Source organism: Erpetoichthys calabaricus, chromosome 6 (genome assembly GCF_900747795.2).
Source record: "Erpetoichthys calabaricus chromosome 6, fErpCal1.3, whole genome shotgun sequence".
NCBI lineage: Eukaryota > Metazoa > Chordata > Cladistia > Polypteriformes > Polypteridae > Erpetoichthys > Erpetoichthys calabaricus.
The window spans coordinates 193,098,081-193,118,188 of NC_041399.2; the positions used below are offsets into that span (position 1 = coordinate 193,098,081).

At 40.9% G+C, this 20,108-nt stretch overlaps 1 protein-coding gene across 2 annotated transcripts in view; it reads right to left on the bottom strand.

Moving 5' to 3' along the window:
- LOC114653738 (nuclear receptor-binding protein 2-like) overlaps positions 1 to 20,108 on the bottom strand; it is a 263,493-nt gene that overhangs the window by 10,352 nt on the left and 233,033 nt on the right. For both annotated transcript variants that reach the window (XM_028804227.2, XM_028804225.2), the window contains 6 exons: positions 15,316 to 15,411; positions 14,933 to 15,065; positions 14,463 to 14,565; positions 11,545 to 11,595; positions 4,262 to 4,397; positions 15 to 68 (listed from right to left, as the gene is read on the bottom strand). In XM_028804227.2, coding sequence (XP_028660060.1) covers positions 15 to 68; positions 4,262 to 4,397; positions 11,545 to 11,595; positions 14,463 to 14,565; positions 14,933 to 15,065; positions 15,316 to 15,411 — 573 coding nt within the window. The remainder of the gene's footprint in view (positions 1 to 14; positions 69 to 4,261; positions 4,398 to 11,544; positions 11,596 to 14,462; positions 14,566 to 14,932; positions 15,066 to 15,315; positions 15,412 to 20,108) is intronic.

The following is a 20,108-nucleotide window of genomic DNA, read 5'->3' on the forward strand; positions in this document are numbered from 1 at the left end:
GAGACAATGCCCACATGCATCTTAGTCCCTTCTTCATTGGATTCCAGGTTACAATGCATCTGGACCACCTGGAATACAAGACAGACAGTATGTAATGAAGCAGACTGCCCGGCAAAAGGCTGGACTACTAATTATACTATTGATACACTGTTTCAAAATGCCGTTCACAATATTTAAAAATGAAGTCCTAAAGCCTACTATATAGTGTTAAGAAACTGAAGAACATTCAACTCACAGCAAAAGTCAAATATCCTTTATTGTGCTTATGTAGACAATAAACCTTTACAATGTCAACGTTGTATTACCCCATGAATTCCACTAGTACTATGGCTAAGAGACAGTGCAAGAGATCCTGAATTGACTAACAAATGGAATATCTGAGTCCATTCCAGACCTGTCAGCTACAGTCTGTGTATTTGAAAAGCAGACAACCTTTGTAGGCAGTCAATAAAGTGATACACAGGAGACAGCAAGGGAGGAATGTCGACATGGTGAATTAATTCCATCACACCAGATAAATAAAAACAAATACATACTGTAAATGTAGCACACTTCTCTATCTTTAGATTTTACAGTCTGCATCGTCCATTGGGTGGTGTATTGGTTTGTTAGTGCTGGCTTCTCGCAGCTCAAGAGGTCTCAGTTTGAACTGCAGCCCACTTGCTACTGGAGTGAAGTTTGCACATCCACCCCATACCTTGTTATTCTGAGTGCTTAGTTTTTCTACCCACCTCCCAAAGTCATGGGAGTTAGGTATGAGGGTGGATGTGTGTGTGTGTGTGTGTGTTTGTGCCCTGTGATGGACAGGCACTATGCCCCATTATGGGTCCTGCCTTGTGTTCTGGCCCTCTGTTACCCTGGATGACCAGGTATTTATGGAGAGATGGACAGACATCTTCTATTTCATTTACCTTTCCCTCAGAATGAGCAATAGCATTTTTATTACTGTACTTAGATATCAGGCACACATATTTTGAATTGAGAAACACTTCGACAAATTTCACAATACATTTCAAAAATGAATTGAATATACTGCATTTATTCCAAGAGCTGTCTTGAAATCCCTTCATATTTACAGTACTTTGTCTTTCACGTTCCTTTTTTTGCACCAGCATAGCCAAAGCAACAACGAAGGTTGCTGAGGCCCACTTGCTGACAAAGCATCACTTTATCGCTTTAGTGAATGAATGAATGAATCTGACATGTAAGACCTAAAATGAAGGTATTCCTTTCCAATAGATATATACATCCATTCATTTTAATTTCTCAACTCACTAATTTTAAATCCATCTCACAGTGTGACATTCCCAACTTTGTATGCCTATAATGTTCATACAAATGATACATATGTGTACTTGGTGTAGGTAAAAGTTCATTCTAGAATTAAAAAATAAAACATAGTATTATTATATGTTGTTACACAATATGGCCAGAAGCTTGTGGACACTTGTTCATCTATATGAGGTTGCTCACCATCCCATTCCAAAACTGAAGTCATTAACATTTAGTTGCCCACAGCTTGGGAGCTATAACAGCCTGCACACTTCTGGGAAGGGTGCACACAAGATCTTGGAGTGTGTCTTTGGGAAATTGTGTCCATTTAGCCAGAAGAGCATTCGTGAGGTCAGGTACTGATGTTGGATGAGAAGACCTGGCTCACAGTTGGCACTGCAATTCATCCCACAGGTGTTCTTTGGGGTTGAGATCAGAGCTCTGTACAGGCCACTCGAGCTCCTCCATATCGCTATGGACCTGTCTTTGTGTACTGGTGCTACAAAGCTGGAAGCACACAATTGTCTAAATAATCTTTGTATACTGAAGCCTAACAGTACCCTTCAGTGGAATCAAGAGGCTGAGCCCAAACTCTGACAATCAACTGCAGAGTGTTATTCCTCCTCCACCAAACTTTACAGTAAGCACTATGCAGTCCCAAAGGTGGCGTTCTCCTGGAATCCCCCAATCTCAGATTCATCCATCAGAGTTGCAGAGAGTGAAACATGATTCACCACTACAGAGAACATGTTTGCACTGCTCCAGATTCCAATGGCGGCATGCTTAACACCACTCCAACTGACACCTGACGTAGTGCATAGTCATTTTAGGCTCGTTTACAGCTGCTCAGCTATGGAAACCCATTTCATAAAGCTCCTGACACACAGTTCTTCTGCTGGTGTTGCTTCCCGAGGCAATTCACAACTCTGTTGTGAGTGACACGACAGGGGATAAGTAATATTTAAGCAATACGCACTTCAGCACTCGGTGGCCCCACTCTGTGAGTTTACGTGGTCCACCATTCTGTTGCTGAGCTCTTATTGCCCTTTGACACTTCCACTTCACTGTAATAGCACTTCCACAGCTTGCACAGAAGAAATTTCATGTACTAAATTGAGGCAAAGGTGGCACCCTATGCCAGTAGTTTGTTTAAAGTTATTCAGCTCTTCAGTATGACGCGTTGTACTGCCAAAGAAGCTGTGTGTTTGATTTTATGCAGTGGGTACAGCTAAAACACCTAAACTCCATTTTGGAATGATGTCCACATACTTTTGGCCATACATTATATATCAGATAATTAAGAATGTTATAAAATTCAATTTATTGATATCATCAGCATCATTAATAATTTAATGAAAGCGAGTGAGTGGACTGTACTGTATATGTATAAATATACCTGTGACACATGAGCACCCCATCCAAGTTTTGTTCCTGCGTTATGGCTGATGCTGCTTGGATAGGCAGGTAGTCCTAATTTAGATGAAAGAAATACCTCAACCAAAAATGAGGTTTTCATGAGAACAGGGATAAACGTTTTGATAGAAAGGGTGTTTATGGAGACTAACACTGGACGACAGCAAACACATTCATGAAAAAATCTCACGTTACTGGTGTCAGTTCATCCACATGTCAAGTCATCCAGTTGTATGCTAACAATTTTGCAAAACATATGCATTTTTTTCTAGAATATTGTTAAACTAGCATAGTGAAACACTCATTTATTAAAACGGGCTTAATGGTACAATTCTAAGTCCATCTGTTTCGATCGCGTCATGCACTTTACAAACCTCTATTCATCAAATATGCCAGCCCTTACATCCCTCTTTCTTTGTGTTTCTTGTTGCCTTTCTTCATCGAACATTACAGCTGTGTCATGAAAAGTGTGAAGTGCGGGCCCACGAATGTACACCATACGATTTACTATCTTACACATTTGTTCATCAGAAATTCTCGCCTTCTTGTGAACAGCAGATGACACTACACCCAGGCAAGAGCACAGAAGTCAGAGAGGCGGACGTCTTATCACTTTATACATATACAGATAACTAATTTGATAACTAATTCCAGAAAATCAGAATAGTGAATGTAGAGGAAATGAATTTACACGTGAACAAGCTTTTGAATTGAAGTCAGGACTAGTGACCAATAAATGATGTGGAGAGTCAAGTTCTCAATGATCTGGAGTAGATGCATTTCCTCTGTATGTACTGCTCTGGTTTTCCAGAAGTATTCATTTAACAATATATTTTTCAAAAATGCATGCATTTTGCCCGTTGTGAGCAAATGACTGGATAATCTGATGTGTGGATTATGTCACACAAGCAAAGTCAGATTTTTTTCCATAGACATTTTTATATTGTTTCTTATGGTTCAGGTTCTCATAGATGCCTATTCTCTCAGAAAGTCTGCTATCTCTGTTCTCCATGAAAACAGGAGATTAAGATGTTTTCATGATCATCATTACAACCCACATAGACTAACACTTGTCATTTTTGGGCGGAGTATTCTTTTAAGCTCGTTCAAAAGTGGACAGATAGATACTTACATGAAGGGATATTTTGTATTGTGATTAACCAAGAAAATACTCTTTGTGGAATGAATGAAACTTCCAGACACAACACAAGAAGACAAGTACACTTAAATGTCATTTGTAAAGGACAAAGTAAGGAACACAAACCATAAAGTTATTTAAAAGCCATAAGCAGGTGTTCAAAGTTATTATGAGTGGGAAATTGATGTCAGGTTATAATTTATGCAACACTGATATTTTCAAATTAATTTCTAAAATTCTGGTTCCGTCAAGTTAAATACTTTGAACCGCCATTCGAGGCTTAGTGACCTTCACTTATACAAGTTTGCTTACTGCCCCACACTGCTCAAGTGCCATTTTAGATAGACCTTTGACATCAGCATCTAAGGCTATTTGTCCAGATAACATAACACTTAAATTTCATAGTTAGCTGGCTCTTATCTAAAAGAAGAATCATACCTTTCTGGTTTCCATCTCCTGTGGTTCAGGAGTGGGCGTCTTCACAGTTTCCATGTGCTCTTGAGAAAGTGAGAGGGCACGAGGGATAGGGTGCGGCCGAGGGGAAGCAAAGTTCATCAGGGGATATATTCCATTCCTTTGTAAGAGAATAAAGAAATAAGCATGGCTCTGTTTACACAAGTGGAAAAATGTAAAACTCTGCAAACATAATAACTTCAGAAATACTGACAGTGCAGAAACACTCTTGAGTAGTTTTTTTTTTTTTTATTTCCAAGGACCTCTATGCATTAGGATGTATTCATAGTTCCCTCAGTTCTGACCAGGCTCTCTGTCCATGTCACTGAGAAGCACCCCTATAGCATGATGCTGCCACCACCATGCTTCACTGTAGGGATGGTATTAGACAGGTGATGAGCAGTCCCTGGACTTTGACAGACATAGTGCTTGGAGTTCTGCCCAAAGAATTCAATGTTTGTCTTATCAGACAAGATAATCTTTTTCCTCGCGCACTGAGCATCTTTTCAATTGTCATATGTCTTTAACTCAAGAGTGACTTCTGTCTAGCCGCTGTACCACAAATGCCTGACTTATGGAATGCTGCTGAGATGGTTGTCCTTCTGACAGGTTCTCCCTTCTTAGCTGTGGAGTTCTGAAACTCAGTTAGAGTGACTATTGGGTTCTTTGAGACCTCCCTGGCAAATCTCTTCTTGCCAGTTAATCTTTGGCTGGATGGTCAACTATGGGAAGAGTTCTGGTGGTTCTAAACATCTTCCATTTCACACTTTTTGAGGCCACTATCCTTCTGAGAACACTCAAAGCTTTGGAAGTGGTCTTATACCCTTACTCAGACTGATGCATCACCACAATTCTATGATGGTGGTCTATAAAGACTTCTTGCACTTCATGACTTAGTCTTTGTCCTGACATGCAATGTGAATTGTTGGACCTTCTATACACAGATGTGCGCCTTTCTAAACGATGTCCAATCAATTCAATTTTCCATAAGCTGACTCCAATCACATATTAGACACATCTCAAGGAGAATTAAAGCAAACAGGATGCAGCTCAGCAAACCTGGAATGCCACAGCAAAGGGTCTGAATGTTTACACGAATGAGAGATTTTAGTTTTTGATATTTGATAAATTTGAAAACATGCTTTCACTTTGTCATTATGTTTTATTGAATATATATTGATGGTCAGAAATGGCAAATTTATTTATTTAAAGTTAAATGTACAACACAATAAAATGTGCAGAAAGTGAAGACATCTGAATAGATAGATAGATAGATAGATAGATAGATAGATAGATAGATAGATAGATAGATAGATAGATAGATAGATAGATAGATAGATCAGCTATTCTATAATGACAGTTTTAAGGAAGGAAGTATACTTTCTGAATCATATAGATAAAAATAAAAACAAAGTGAGAGTCATTAGAGGTATCATTCAACATACTGAAATGTAGTCTTTGTGCCTCCTTGAGATTAAATGTAAAATTTGTTATGGCAAGAAAAACCAAAAGCCCAGGAAATATAAATGGGCACTTTATTTAAAAACAGAACAGCTGGCTAACTGCTAAAGCATATCTGGGCTAATGAACCCCCACATTGCTTTTTTTTTAGCATCCATATTTCAATTCATATAAATGTATGTTTCCAAGTCATCAGGGGCCTCATGTATAACGCCGTGCGTAGAACTCACACTATAACATGGCGTAAGCACAAAAGCGGGAATGTGCGTACGCACAGAAAAATCCAGATGCAGGAATCTGTGCGCAAGCAAACTTTCACGTTCTTCCACTACATAAATCCCGATCAGCGTGAAAAGTAACGTACATGCACGCGCCTTCTGTCCCGCCCCAACTCCTCCCAGAATTACACCTCTTTGAATATGCAAATCAATATAAATAGCCTTCTGTGAAAAGACAATGGGAAAAGCACAGGGGAAAATATAAGAATTTCAGCGAATACCAAGTGGAGGCAAAGGAAAAACGTACTATTTGTTGGTTTAAACAGTGGTATAATCAACAAAAGAAAGTTGATCGAGTGACAGAGTGTCGGAGAAACTCGAAAGATCAAGTTCACAAAGTCGCACAGTGCCCGAAATAAAAAAGAAATCACATATCAAAGTCGCCGTGAAAAGGCGAGTCGTAGCCCACCGTCTGAGTGTCGTATGAAAGCTTATTAGGGTACAGACAAAACAAATAGGCACACAGTGGGAAAAAAGCACGAAATGTCAACTTTAATCTCGAAATTTCCACTTTAATCACGTAGTTTATTTTGCCATTAAAGTAGAACATCATAAACTTCATCTTAAAATCGTTTATTTTACTAGTTTCTCAAGTAGCACGTTAAATGCTTTGTTCTGTATTTGATCTTCTATGTGCTCTATGTGTGTGAATCACTACGTGCTTCTGTTCTTTCTCTTTCTCCGACAGGACACAGAATCCATTACATTCGTGATATTACAGCTCTCTGAATAATTAAAATACTGAGATGTATACGTGATATCATTTTCATGATGATAGGAATGAAAGCATGTTATTAAACATGGGAACATGGTGGCGCAGTGATTGTTCATATCTCACGCAAGAGTCTTGCTGCGCCATGTGCGACCTTCGATGAAATAATTTATTACAGAAGTACTGTCTCTTTCAAACGTACTAACCTCCAATTCCTGTCCATACTTTTCTTTCTCCAAATACCCAATCGCCACACAATCAGCTCTGTAATAGACGTTAAGCCATCTGTAAGCTTAGAACTCTGATTCTTTAAAACTTTTAAGGAACATTGAAATATCTTCGTAGTACATGTTTAATTATTCTATCCGTCTATCCTTCCAGTGTCGCGTCAGCACCAGCAATAATACAGCACAAGGCAGGAGCTATCCGTGAACTAGCTAGCGCTGCGGCACCGTGTCCTCACATATTTAATTATTAACAATACAGATTATTTAAATGAAGTTAAAGTTTTATCTGTATACTATAAGCAACATATTTTGCTGCATTTCATCTTAAAAATGATATTGTCATCATACACGCTTTATAAAGTGGCGCAGGTTGTGCAATATTATAACTGTAGTGTAAGTTTACAGTGAGGTGATTGTACTTATAAGTACAAACAGTTCTACAAGGAGCACTTGATGGACTGATTGAGTGCGTTTATAGTTCTTGGGATGAAACTGTTTCTGAAACGCAAGGTCCGTACTGGAAAGGCTTTGACGCTTTTTGCCATGGTTGAGGTAGTGTCAGTGGCGTAGCGTGGGTGTCAGCCACCCGGGGCGGAGGAAAATTCCGCCGCCCCCTTATTTAGGTATGGTTCAAATTTTTACAAGATATTATTATTATTTATTGTGAAATTTTGCCGCCCCCTAAAAGTGCCGCCCCCACTACGCTACGCCACTGGGTAGTGTGTACTTGAAACTGTATACCGATAATTCTCTTTCCGATCAATTGCTGCTGTGATTCCCGACTCAGATACAGTGATATAAATACTCCGAGTGGTGCAGTGAGAGTAATATGGAAAAAGATGATCCACAGTGGCAACCCTTAACGGGAGCAGCTGAAAGAAGAAGAAGATGCAGTGAGAGTTACAACGCTAAAGCAGTTATGGTATTTGGAATACTATGGCTATTCCCTGGCCCATTATATTGCTACAGGTTAATTACAATCAGATGCATTACACTAATAAACAATATGTTACAATTTCAGTGTATTTATAAAGCCGCGTCAGGAACGTGGGTCTAAGAAAGAAAGGGTGATCACACAGGAACAGTAGCACTGCTTTGACGCTGGGTGCCGCCAGTCTGCAAAACCGAGCGGAGAAATTGCGTACGCCAAGGTATGAGTTACCGTGGAAATGTGCGTGGCTTTACGCCAAGTTTAGGTTTTATACATCGCGATTTGAGCGTGGAAAGGTTCGTATGCAACATTTCTGTGCGTACGCACCGTTTATACATGAGGCCCCAGGAGAATTAAGATTAGTATTTTCATGAGCATTTAGATCATCAGCTGGCTTATCTATATTGATTTGCTGCCATAATCACGTTCAATATCCTGTCAACTTGGCCTTAGTGCTCTAAATACGAGGCTACATAACATGCTCTTTTTCTATTTTGGTTTACCTTTATATTTTCACCCTGGTTTATTATGTTCCTTTTCTATAATTTCACTTTTGCTGTAAGGGTTTTGACATGTGCTGAATCTGATTTTTTTAATGTCTAATCATGACATTATTTTGTTTCTTGTGGGCAGTTTCTAGCCACGTTACTACGCAGGACAACCAGAGGCCACGACCCGTCATGTCACTGAATAGAAGGTATAAATGTCAAGGGTCTTGTACCTCCTGATTTTCCAAGATTGTGTAAAAATTCTTTAAGTGTGGCGTGATTTGCTTTATGCGTGTTTTGAATACAGACTTCTCAATTCCGTTATCTTGTCTAAGCATTTTGGTTTAAAATTGGGGTTTGGTAAAAGATAGGACTTACTTTTGATTATAAGCTTTTTCTCAATTTAGACTTACGTTTCATCTTCCAATCCCTATTTAAAAATATTTCTGCTTTTACTACTCCTTCTTTTCACTACAAAAGACCTTCTAGATTTTCTGTGTCCAATCCCTGGAATTCTCCATTCTGGATCTCTTATTCCTTCAAAGCCTCCCAGAAGATCCAGCTCCAGGTTTTTCATGAGCCTTACTTCATTCACTGCCCAATATATACAAAGCATTTCTGTGTAGGAAAAGGTCCTAACTGGCTCAGAAATCTCAGAGTGACACAAATTTGGTCCTACTCGGAAGAGTAAGAGTAAAAGCATTTTATCAGTTTTCCTAATTTAGAAAACTACTCCTAACTTCACCCGGATTTAGGATTACTTGGCAGTTGCCCAAACTCGCTAGGTGCTACCAGAAAATTGCATTCAGGCAGAGATCAGCTTGCACATCCCAGGAAAGACTGAAACAGGTATTGGTTTGACAGAGATGGAATAATATATCCATCCATTATCCAACCCGCTATATCCTAACTACAGGGTCATGGGGGTCTGCTGGAGCCAATCCCAGCCAACACAGGGCACAAGGCAGGAAACAAACCCCGGGCAGGGCGCCAGCCCACTGCAGGGCACACGCACACACACACACCTACACCCCAAGCACACACTAGGAACAATTTAGAATTGCCAATGCATCTAACCTGCATGTCTTCGGACTGTGGGAGGAAACCGGAGTGCCCGGAGGAAACCCACGCAGACACGGGGAGAACATGCAAACTCCATGCAGGGAGGACCTGGGAGGCGAACCCAGGTCCCCAGGTCTCCCAACTGCGAGGCAGCAGTGCTACCCACTGCGCCACCGTGCCGCCCTGATGGAATAATATTCATAAGAAATCTGGTATATCACATGATCATTTCATTTACTGAAAGAAGCCATGTGCTGTCAGCTGAAATGAAAGTGTTAGTAATGTTACATTTTTTGGCCACAGGGAAAAAGCAGCTTTGTGACAACGATAATTTAAGTATGTTACATCCAACCATTTCTCGAATTTTGCACCGCACTTTGAACTCTCTTACAACGAGTGAGGTAACCCATAGATTTATACATTTCCCCTCTACTCCATGTGAGGTATTATTAAAGGAAGCTGCTTTCATTGAAATTGCTGGCTTTCCAGTAGTTACTGGTGTGATTAACGGCACACACATAAAGATGACTGCCCCAAGTGTGGAGGAGTATGCACATGTGAATTGCAAGTGATATATCATCGTATCAACACACAGGTGGCCATGGATGCAAACTGTACTGTATGAGCCAGCAGAGGTATGCTGAGCTTTGCATTCCACAAATCCATGTAATATTAGTGTTACACTTTACAAGTCCAGGAGGGTTCAAGAAGGTAGGTGTAGACTCCTAGGGCACTGGATAAAGATCATGGAGATCATGGAGGGAGAGAGAGAGAGACAGATGCATCATGCAACTATGGAAGATGAATGGGAAAACAGGAAGAGTGACTATGGCTTCAATAACAGGGCAGAAATAATCATGGCTGGTTTCAGAATAACTTTCATTGCCATATCAGCAGAAAGGTGATTCTTCTGAAAATACAGCCATTAAATAAACATGCCCATTATCAGGCTTTACTGTCATTCGGTGTGTGTGTCTCAGTGTTTCCATCTCTGTGCTTGTTACTGTATTATTCTTGATATTGTTGAGAATGGCCCGATTCAACACATGATTCGAGTATTTCATGAGAGTGGCATAAACCTTTTATTTGAACATATTCATACCCCTTTGAATATTTTATTTTTATACAGGTAAGCAATCATTAAATTATTAGCATTACTATCATAAATGATCAGAAAACTACAAAACAACTTTATGATTTCCAAGGAAGCTACAAAACACCTTCATGAATGCCATTTTGTGGTATCATAAAATCGTGACGTCGTTCATTCTCAAACGTGAACTCCAATTCCTTGTTGGGAGTGGGTGAAGGATGCTTTATATCTACTTTTGATGTCCTACTCTGAGGTAGGACAAATTCTTTTCCTAGTCAGACTTTTGGTCTAGGAGTAGGCACTGATCTTTAAGTTTCTTTCAGACCGACAATCAAATTCAGGCATAAAATGTAAATGTGAACCTTGAACTTGAGGCTTTAGCAAACGTTAGGTCTGCACAGTCTTTGTGTGCTTCTTGTGTAGGCAGGATGGGTCCTACTATATTGTCCCTCAATGATCTGTATGTAACTATTTCTAAACTTACATTCTATTGGGTATTTATTTTTCTGCCTTTGCTTACATTATACACCATGTAGCCTTGTAAACAAACTTACCTCTTCAAATGAGGGACGTGCAGACAAAGAGTAACTCTCGTTAAACCTTGTATTGACATTTCCTCTGAGGTGTATATGTGCTGACCTCCCAGAAGTTGGCATGTGCTGAACTATAAAGACCACCTTTAACACTGGTAACTCAGATTGATACTTTGTGCATGATCTCACCCATAGGCTTTACAATGAAGTCTCTGTACTAATTTTCCTTAACCCTACCAAAATATGAATTTTAGTTTCTTCCGCAAACTATAACATCTGATTTGGATCCTTTTACTTATTGATGTTCTGTTCAATTGAGCTTGCTGATAATAATAATATTACAATTTCGTATGCGGCCATAACACAAATTCCCTAATGAAATATAAGGTAAAGGCACCACAGTATGTATAGTAAAGCAAAGATGAACTTAATGGTGATGAGTATGACAGTGATGGCTAAATTCTTTCCAGCTATGCTACTTACTTCACATCTTCCAAAAACTTGTCTAGTTCCAAAGGTGAGACATTGGAATACCTGAAAAAAGAAGGAGCAAAAGTGTGTCATGCAGACAACCACAGAGTTCAGTTTTGATACAACTAAAAGCCATATACTGTAGCTTACAGTAGACGAGCATTAAAACAGGAAATTATTTTGATGTGTTCACAGATTAAAGCAACATAGAATAGAGAATAGTGTTGACTACAAGACATCAGCAATTATACCTAATCTTTTAATCTGTAGAAACTTTCTTTTTAATTATTTCTTCGTAAAAGCTGCAGTTTCCCATTTTACTTCATGTTAGGCACATGCAAATTGCTTTGGGTTGGAGTTGGCAATCATACACAGAAATACAAATAAAAAGAAAGAAGAGTCTGTTATGTATCAGTGTGACTTTATATATATTTTATAATTTATTGTTGTTTGGATAATTTTGAGTTATTATCAATAGGAGTTGTGGTATTGTATGAGGAAGTCGGGAGTGGCAGAGAAGTACGTAAGAGTTGTACAGGATATGTACGAGGGAAGTGTGACAGTGGTGAGGTCTGCAGTAGGAGCGACGGATGCATTCAACGTGGAGGTGGGATTACATCAGGGATCGGCTCTGAGCCCTGTCTTATTTGCAATGGTGATGGACAGGTTGACAGACGAGATTAGACAGGAGTCCCCATGGACTATGATGTTTGCTGATGGCATTGTGATCTGTAGCAATAGTAGGGAGCAGGTTGAGGAGACCCTGGAGAGGTGGAGATATGATCTACAGAGGAGAGGAATGAAGGTCAGTAGGAACAAGACAGAATACATGTGTGTAAATGAGAGGGAGGTCAGTGGAAAGGTGAGGATGCAGGGAGTAGAGTTGGTGAAGGTGGATGAGTTTAAGTACAGAGTAATGGGGATTGTGGAAGAGGGGTGAAAAAGTGAGTGTAGGCAGGGTGGAATGGGTGGAGAAGAGCGTCAGGAGTAATTTGTGACAGACGGGTATCAGTAAGAGTGAATGGGAAGATCTACAGGACGGTATTGAGACCAGCTGTGTTATATGGGTTGGAGACGATGGCACTGAACAGAAAGCAGGAGACAGAGCTGGAGGTAGCAGAGTTAAAGATGCTAAGATTTGAATTGGGTGTGACGAGGATGGATAGGATTAGAAATGAGGACATTAGAGGGTCAGCTCAAGTTGGACGGTTGGGAGCCAAAGTCAGAGAGGCGAGATTGCGTTGGTTTGGACATGTGCAGAGGAGAGATGCTGGGTATATTGGGAGAAGGATGCTAAGGATAGAGCTGCCAGGGAAGAGAAAAAGAGGAAGGCCTAAGAGAAGGTTTATGGATGTGGTGAGAGAGAACATGCAGGTGATGGGTGTGACAGAACAAGATGCAGAGGACAGAAAGATATGGAAGAAGATAATCCGCTGTGGCAACCCCTAATGGGAACAGCCGAAAGAAGAAGAAGAAGATTTTTCATGTCTATGATATTTCTCCTTGTTCCAATAGTAATTCTATAACTGTGTCCTGTTCCTTTAAATGTGGTTATGTTCCTTGTGCTTTGTAGGTGGAGTCCCAGGAGGCGGGGTCAACCCTGACATTATGACCCCTGAGTCCTCCCTCATGCTACATAAGTCTATTGAGAAGGTTCCGGAGCCAGATATCATTTGTTTAAAGCAGAGGTCTGTGAGTATTGCTATTTTTTTTGGACTTTTTTGCTCTGTTTTAATTATTCTGAACTCTGATTGTGATACTACACTTGATAAACAAAACTTCACTTTATAAAGATTCTTTGTTAGCCCTTTTTGTTACAAGCTAAGGGTTTATGGTCATCCCTGCTCTTGTGAGGCTTTTGCTATATTTTTGACCATTTTGAGTTGTTCTTCCAGTTCCCCAATCTGACTACTAGAGTCTAATTGAAAAATAAGCTAACAGTGAGGGGTTTTAAGAAGTAGTTTATTCACCAAGGTATAGTGATATCGCTGCCATATTTATCTGTGATGTCATCAGTGTGACAATCAGGATTACTAGACTATCAAAACAGTGTTGCATAAATGAAGAAAATTAGGACATTAATAAAGTATAACTTTGTAAGCTTAATTGCAAACATAAAATAAATACCATAATATGAAATCCCATAAGTCAAAACCCCAAAACATACAAAAAACACACATATAAAATTGTTTATTATTACTACAGAGACTTGAGAGTTGTGAAGTCAGGAACTAAATGATTTAATGATTCACTGGCAATATGTGAGGTCATGTCCACAGGTACAGATGATATAAAAAGTTTGCCATCTGACCCTTTCAACAGGTATCTCTTTCTTTGCCTTCCAGGATCTCCTCAAAGACGTTGACATTTCAACTGTACGCTGCAGATTAAGTACACTGACAGAAATCTACTGTAACTCTAGATCTAAATCTAGATCTTTGCCTCAACACACTTCTGTCTCTAAGCTCTACAGGCAGTTCTTCGACTTCATGGCCTGTGGGACCTTCTGTAGACAAGTGTGTACCTTTCCTAATCATGTCCTGTCAATTGAATTGACCAGAGGTGAACTCCAAACAAGGTGTAGAAAGATCTCAATGATGATCAATAGAAAGGAATGCATCTGAGAGAAATTTCAATTTTCACAGCAAAGGGTCTGAATGTTTGTGTCAATGTGATATTTCAATTCTTTTTTTTAACAAAGTTGCAAACATTTGTAAAAATGTGAAAAATCCTATTTTCACTTTGTCATTTTGGGGTATTGAGTGTTACTTCATGTGGGAAAATGAATATAAATGATTTTAGCATTAGGCTTAATACAGCAAATGTGAAAAAGTAATGGGGTCCTAATACATTCTCAATCCACAGTATTATTTGCTACTTATTTTTGACCCCTTATAGTACACTCCAAGTAGAGTTTAAAATGAACTCACATGAACTGCACTGCTGGTCGGTTTTTATGTCGGATCTCTGCCATGACAGCATTAGCATCAAAGGTTTTGGTCTTTTCTTCTACACAGTTCTCTGGCAGAAGATCTACAAAGGAAATCAAAGCATAAAGATTGTGGACAAGGAGTTAATGGTCTTGTGTTTTCCTTAGTTTATGTGATGTTGTCTAGATCAGAAGCTGTAATGCCTGTTCTCCTTTGAAATGTAATAATGGACCATTCCATGCATAAATCTAATGGATGGATATGGAAAATCTCTGAGGCATAATGTTGACTGGCTGAATTAAACAAATGGTTAGTCCAAGATGGCAGCAGAAAGGAGGTTGAAATAAAGTGCAAAATGGCCAGTTGTGATTCATTTTGAAATGGAGTGGCTTGACGTAATGAGCACCATTTAATTGTGGAGGCAATGAGTAAGTCATGGGCAGCTAGCAGGGAAGAAATTGGATACTTACACTGATTGTTGATGAGACAGTGCGCTGCCAGCAGCTTTAGAGAGTGAACCTCAAAGAGCACACGGTGAAAAAGGAGGTCATGGGCAGTGGGCCGTTTTCTGGGGTCATAATGCAAGCAGCACTGGATGAACTCCTGCAGGAAGATCAATGAGGCCTCATCAATATACAGTCTGTCACAGTGTGTAAGACAGAAATGGGAAAAAAGTCACTTTAGTGGAAAATGCACTTAAGATCTGAAGACGAGCTGGCAAAGGAAGAACACCAGCTTCAGGATGATGACACTACTAATCACCACAAATGTGATCCAGCGATGCATTTCATGTGAATCATTATAAAAAGTTTTATTACTTTACTCTTAGCAACACCAGTACTGAGCTGCTCACCCTCATTATCGGGTCCTCCAGGGATTGCCCAGCTCGGGTTATTGCTTCTGTTGACACCATTGTGTCTCCATTGGCTTGGATTTCTAGCACTGCCATCTGAATGGAAAAAAATATGAATAGCACAATTCATTAGTACCTCTGAGTCTAACAACAAGTACAGAAACATTAGATAGCACCGTGCAAGAGACTGCTGGAGTTAATCATACACAAGGGAATTCTTTACTTCTGTAATTTTTGCTGTCTATAAATGTGAAAACATAAAAAGATGTAATTGAACAAAATGTATGTGTGTACAGAAAATAGGACAGAATGATGAAACTTGTTTGTGTTTTGCGTACGTGACAAAAAACATGTATACTTTCTGGAAGTTTTCTTTTGATGATGTGTGTGACAAGAAAATATACCTTTAGGGTAATGACTTTACAAAATTGGAAAAGTACAATGAGTCAGGACGCTATTTTTTGCTTACGTGGTCAACGATCAGGAGATTAGAAAGGTATAAAAGAACAAGGATATCTGCGCTCGAGGCAGATGAAGCGCGGTGTCCTAGGACTGTGTTTCTCTGTCATTTTACCCTTGCCTGGTATGTATTAATAAAAGGTTTTGACTAATTTTAATTTTCTTCTCTGTCTTCAGTCACAAAAAGTGTCCACAGTTTTGGCGCCCGGACGTGGGGCAAGAGACGGCCGGTCGACTCCTCCAGCGAGACCATTTCAGTGATCCGTCTTACCAGCGGACTGCCGTCAATTTGAGTACTCCGGCAGCAGAGCATGCAGCTCCGGCAAAAGTTAGGACTGCCCTGTCCTGAAACAGTTCTTGCGTGAGGAGTCCCTGGTCTCCTCTTTGCTACATCCACGGTGACTGAACGGATTTCCAGACAGAGCTTGCACACTTCCAGGCTGGGGTAAGCACCGGGGGATTTCCGAATATTTTTTATTTTCTAAATAACGGGAGGGCGAGTTTCCTGTTGACCGTCTAGTCATACTCATATCTCAACGGGTTGCTTAAGGTGATGGAGACTTGACCCAAGCAGTTTGACGCATACGAAAGGTCTGACGAAAGGATACTGGCCTCACCCATATCCTAGACTCGGCTGGACGTATTGATGTAGTATTCTGCTGAACCGAATCGGACACGAAGTCACCTGAGCTGGAATCCGGGGATGTGAGCGGACAGGCTAACGGGACGAGTAACGGGGTGGTATGGAAATATAAACCGAAAAGAGCATAGATTGCAGGATTGCTGTTAGGAACGGAATGATATGTAGCGCTATGGAAGATATGTAGCGCTATGGAAAAATAAATAAATCTACATACGGAATAAGCAACAATACCGTGTTCTCCTGGGAACTGGATCAGTACCGATAGTTAGGTGTCTTCCCTTGGGAAAAAGAAGGGAACAGTTAGGTTTAGTGAGTGGCACACTTAATGCCTCGCTGATTCATACGTACAAGGGATTAGGCGAATCAGTATATAGTTGGAAAATTAAATACAGGACCCGGGAGGGCAAGGGAACATAATGGGAACTTATAACAGTAAGCCTGTTAATCGCCGCACAGGGGGATCAAAATCATTAATGCTGGAAGAATTATTTTCGGAGGATCAACAGACGCCCCGTAAAAATGGGTCTCCTAGAAAATTTATAGAAAAGAAGACAGGTTTAGATTTATCCTATTATTTTTTTCCCCTCCTCAGAACCAACCTCAGGCACCTCTATTATCCCCTCCTCTATCCCCATTCCGACTGCCCCCCCTGCACTACAACTAGCAGAAGTTTCCCCTGATGATTCCCCAGGCACAGATCACTATGACCCCTCAACCCATCGTGATGACCCACCCTGTACTAGACAAACCCCCGTCTCCAAATGCACTCGAAGTCAAACCTCCACTCACAAACCAGCTCCAACTTTTTTCTCTTCTGATCCTTCACCTTCACTTACTTGCCCTTTAATAGAAGTTCCCAATCCCCATTATAACCCTGCCCATCCAGCTGGACCCCAAAATCCCACAACAGTTATGATAAATCGGAATTGGGACATCCAAGAACTAAAAGATGTCGTGAATGCACTTCCAGATCCAAAGGAAGTAGGAGGACTAAAATTTGTTGAACAACTTGATCAGTTAGATAGCATGTATAAGCCTAATGCTGCTGAATGGACCCAGGTACTTCGTCGAAAGCTTGGGACCACATGGGCCACTGTTAGCAGGGGTGTCCGCAATGACGTTCCATGGGTATGAACCCAGCTTTAACTCGAGGACAGGGGATAGGTGGAGAAGGCGAATTTAACCCACAATGGGAGGCGTTGAGACAAAATATTGCAGAAAAATATAAAAAAGGAACGGACTGGTCCCTTATTTCTGCTGCAAAACAAAAGAGAGACGAAACGGTTGATGAATGGGCACATAGGATTCAAGACCTTATGGCTAATCACTCGGGCTTGGGAAATGCTGATGACCGCACCCGAGCTGCAGTTCCACCTTTTGTTTCCGGTTTGCGCCTTGATATACAAAACAAGGTCCGCACTTCCTGTATTGAGTGGGAAAGTGCCACGTTTGATGAAGTCAAACGACATGCTGAACATGCCGAATCGGACTCTCATGCCAAATTATTGGCAGCACAGATGAACTATTATACCAGGAATGCTCCTGACCAAGGTCGAGGATATGGCTTTAGAGGAAGGGGACGAGGACGAGGAAGAGGACGAGGTGGTTTTAGAGCTCCTCCTGTTGACCACACTAAGAATCCTTTTATTCCCTCTCCCTTTAATCCCAATGTTAATTCCTACTCTTGCTACGCTTGTGGTGAAACTGGACATTTTCGTCGGGAGTGCCCTCACAGACAGCAACAGCCCCCACCTCCCCTTATTCCACCTGTTTTCTCTGACACCCCTGACTAACAATACTGGCCATAGGAAAACGCTGGGACCTCCAGCCACTCTTTTCAACTACCTTTGCTCACCCATAATTCAGAGACTGATCCTTTACTGACATTGTTCGTTGATGGCACTGAGACTATTTTCTTAATCGACACTGGTGCCACTCGCTCGCTGGCAAAGGTCCCTACCTCGAACGAAACTGTTACTGTGCTTACTGCTTCTGGACAACCTCACCTTCTTCAAGTGTCAAAACCTCTTCAAGTCCAGTCACGTCCTGGCGGACATACCTTGTTCAACCCCCAAGTTGTTGTGTCAAATTACCCCTTACCCCAAACCCTCTTTTGCAGCATGGACTTTAGATATTTCCCCACACACCATTCTCCTCAAAGCCCTACACTCTTTTTCCCCTTGTCTTTTTCCCAATTTACAGGCCCCTGACATTTTACACTGTACTGCCCAATACTTCCCTATAGAAGTAGACACCACCTGGCTAGAATCTTTCCTTATTTCTGGTATTTGCCCCGAAACCCTTCACATCTCCTGTGTTTTTATTTCATCCACAAAGGCAGCTGCTTCTGTTCATTTTACATGCTCACAGCACATATATTATCTTGGCAAAATAGTGCCTCATATTTTTCCTTAGCTAAATCACACACTGTTAAATGGGAGAAAATAGGACCATGGGTGGAAAAATGCCTTGAAAGAACAAACTGGTTACAAGTTACTCCAGGTATTTTTGATACTCCTGACCGTTTAAGGATAGCCCATTGTGAGCCTCTGGTGATCCACCCGAAATCCTCCTTCCGCCCGCACCGTGCCCAATATCCTTCGTCTCCCGAAGCAGAGGCTGGCATCTCCGCCGTACATCCCGATTTCGTCAAACGCGGTACCGCCGATGGACATGGACCGTCATGCCTCAGGGATACAGAGAAGCCCTTTGTGTTTCTGGTTAAGCTCTTGCCCAAAATTTAGAAGGCGTCTGGCCGGAAGTAGTACATTGATACAGTATGTAGATGGAAATAATATGTAGCGCTACGGAAGAAAATTGTACAATAGATACTCAGAAATTGTTGCTGTTTCTGGGGGAAAATGGCCATAAAGTTTCTAAAGTTAAGCTGCAGCTAATCAAAACAACTGTAAAATATCTAGGTCATGACATTATGTATGGAACAAGAGCTCTCTCTAGCGATCGCATTACAGCCATCCAAAATCTTCCTAGACCGGTCACAAAACAACAGGTTATGTCTGTTTTAGGTATTCTGGGCTACTGCAGACAGTGGGTTCTAAATTTTACTGAAAGAGCACAGCCGTTGCAACAACTGGCTGAGAAGGCTCTCTGTGACCTCAAAGCTACTCTTTTATCTGCGCCCGCGCTAGGTTTGCCTGATCATTCTCGTCCATTCACTTTGTTTGTGGACGAAAAGCAGGGATTTATGAATGCAGTACTGACGCAACAACATGGAGATAAACAAAGACCGGTGACTTATTTTTTCTAAAAAACTGGATCCAGTGGCCGCAGCACTTCCTCCGTGTCTTCGTGCTGTGGCTGCAACAACAGAAGCTGTATTAGCAAGCACGGATGTAGTTCTCATGAAATTTCTTCTGTCCTTTTCTTTTTTCTTGTGACGTGTGTATTTAAAGTTGTGCATTGAGTTAATATTCTCTGTGACTGTAGCCTTTTTCTGGGAATGCGGTCTTGCTGTGGTATCGTACCGTGTGGTTTCTCGATAGTTGGATTTGTCCTTGTTGTCGCAGGATTGGATCGCCACGGAAGTTTTTTCCTTGTTGTCGCTGACTCAGTTCGCCAACGGAGTCTCCTTGATCTGGAAACCGGCGCCGTTTAGCTGAGCAGGATTGTGTTAACACCAGCTAACATCATGAGAGGCTGTTTTATGTTTGTTTGTCCTGAAGAGTGGAAC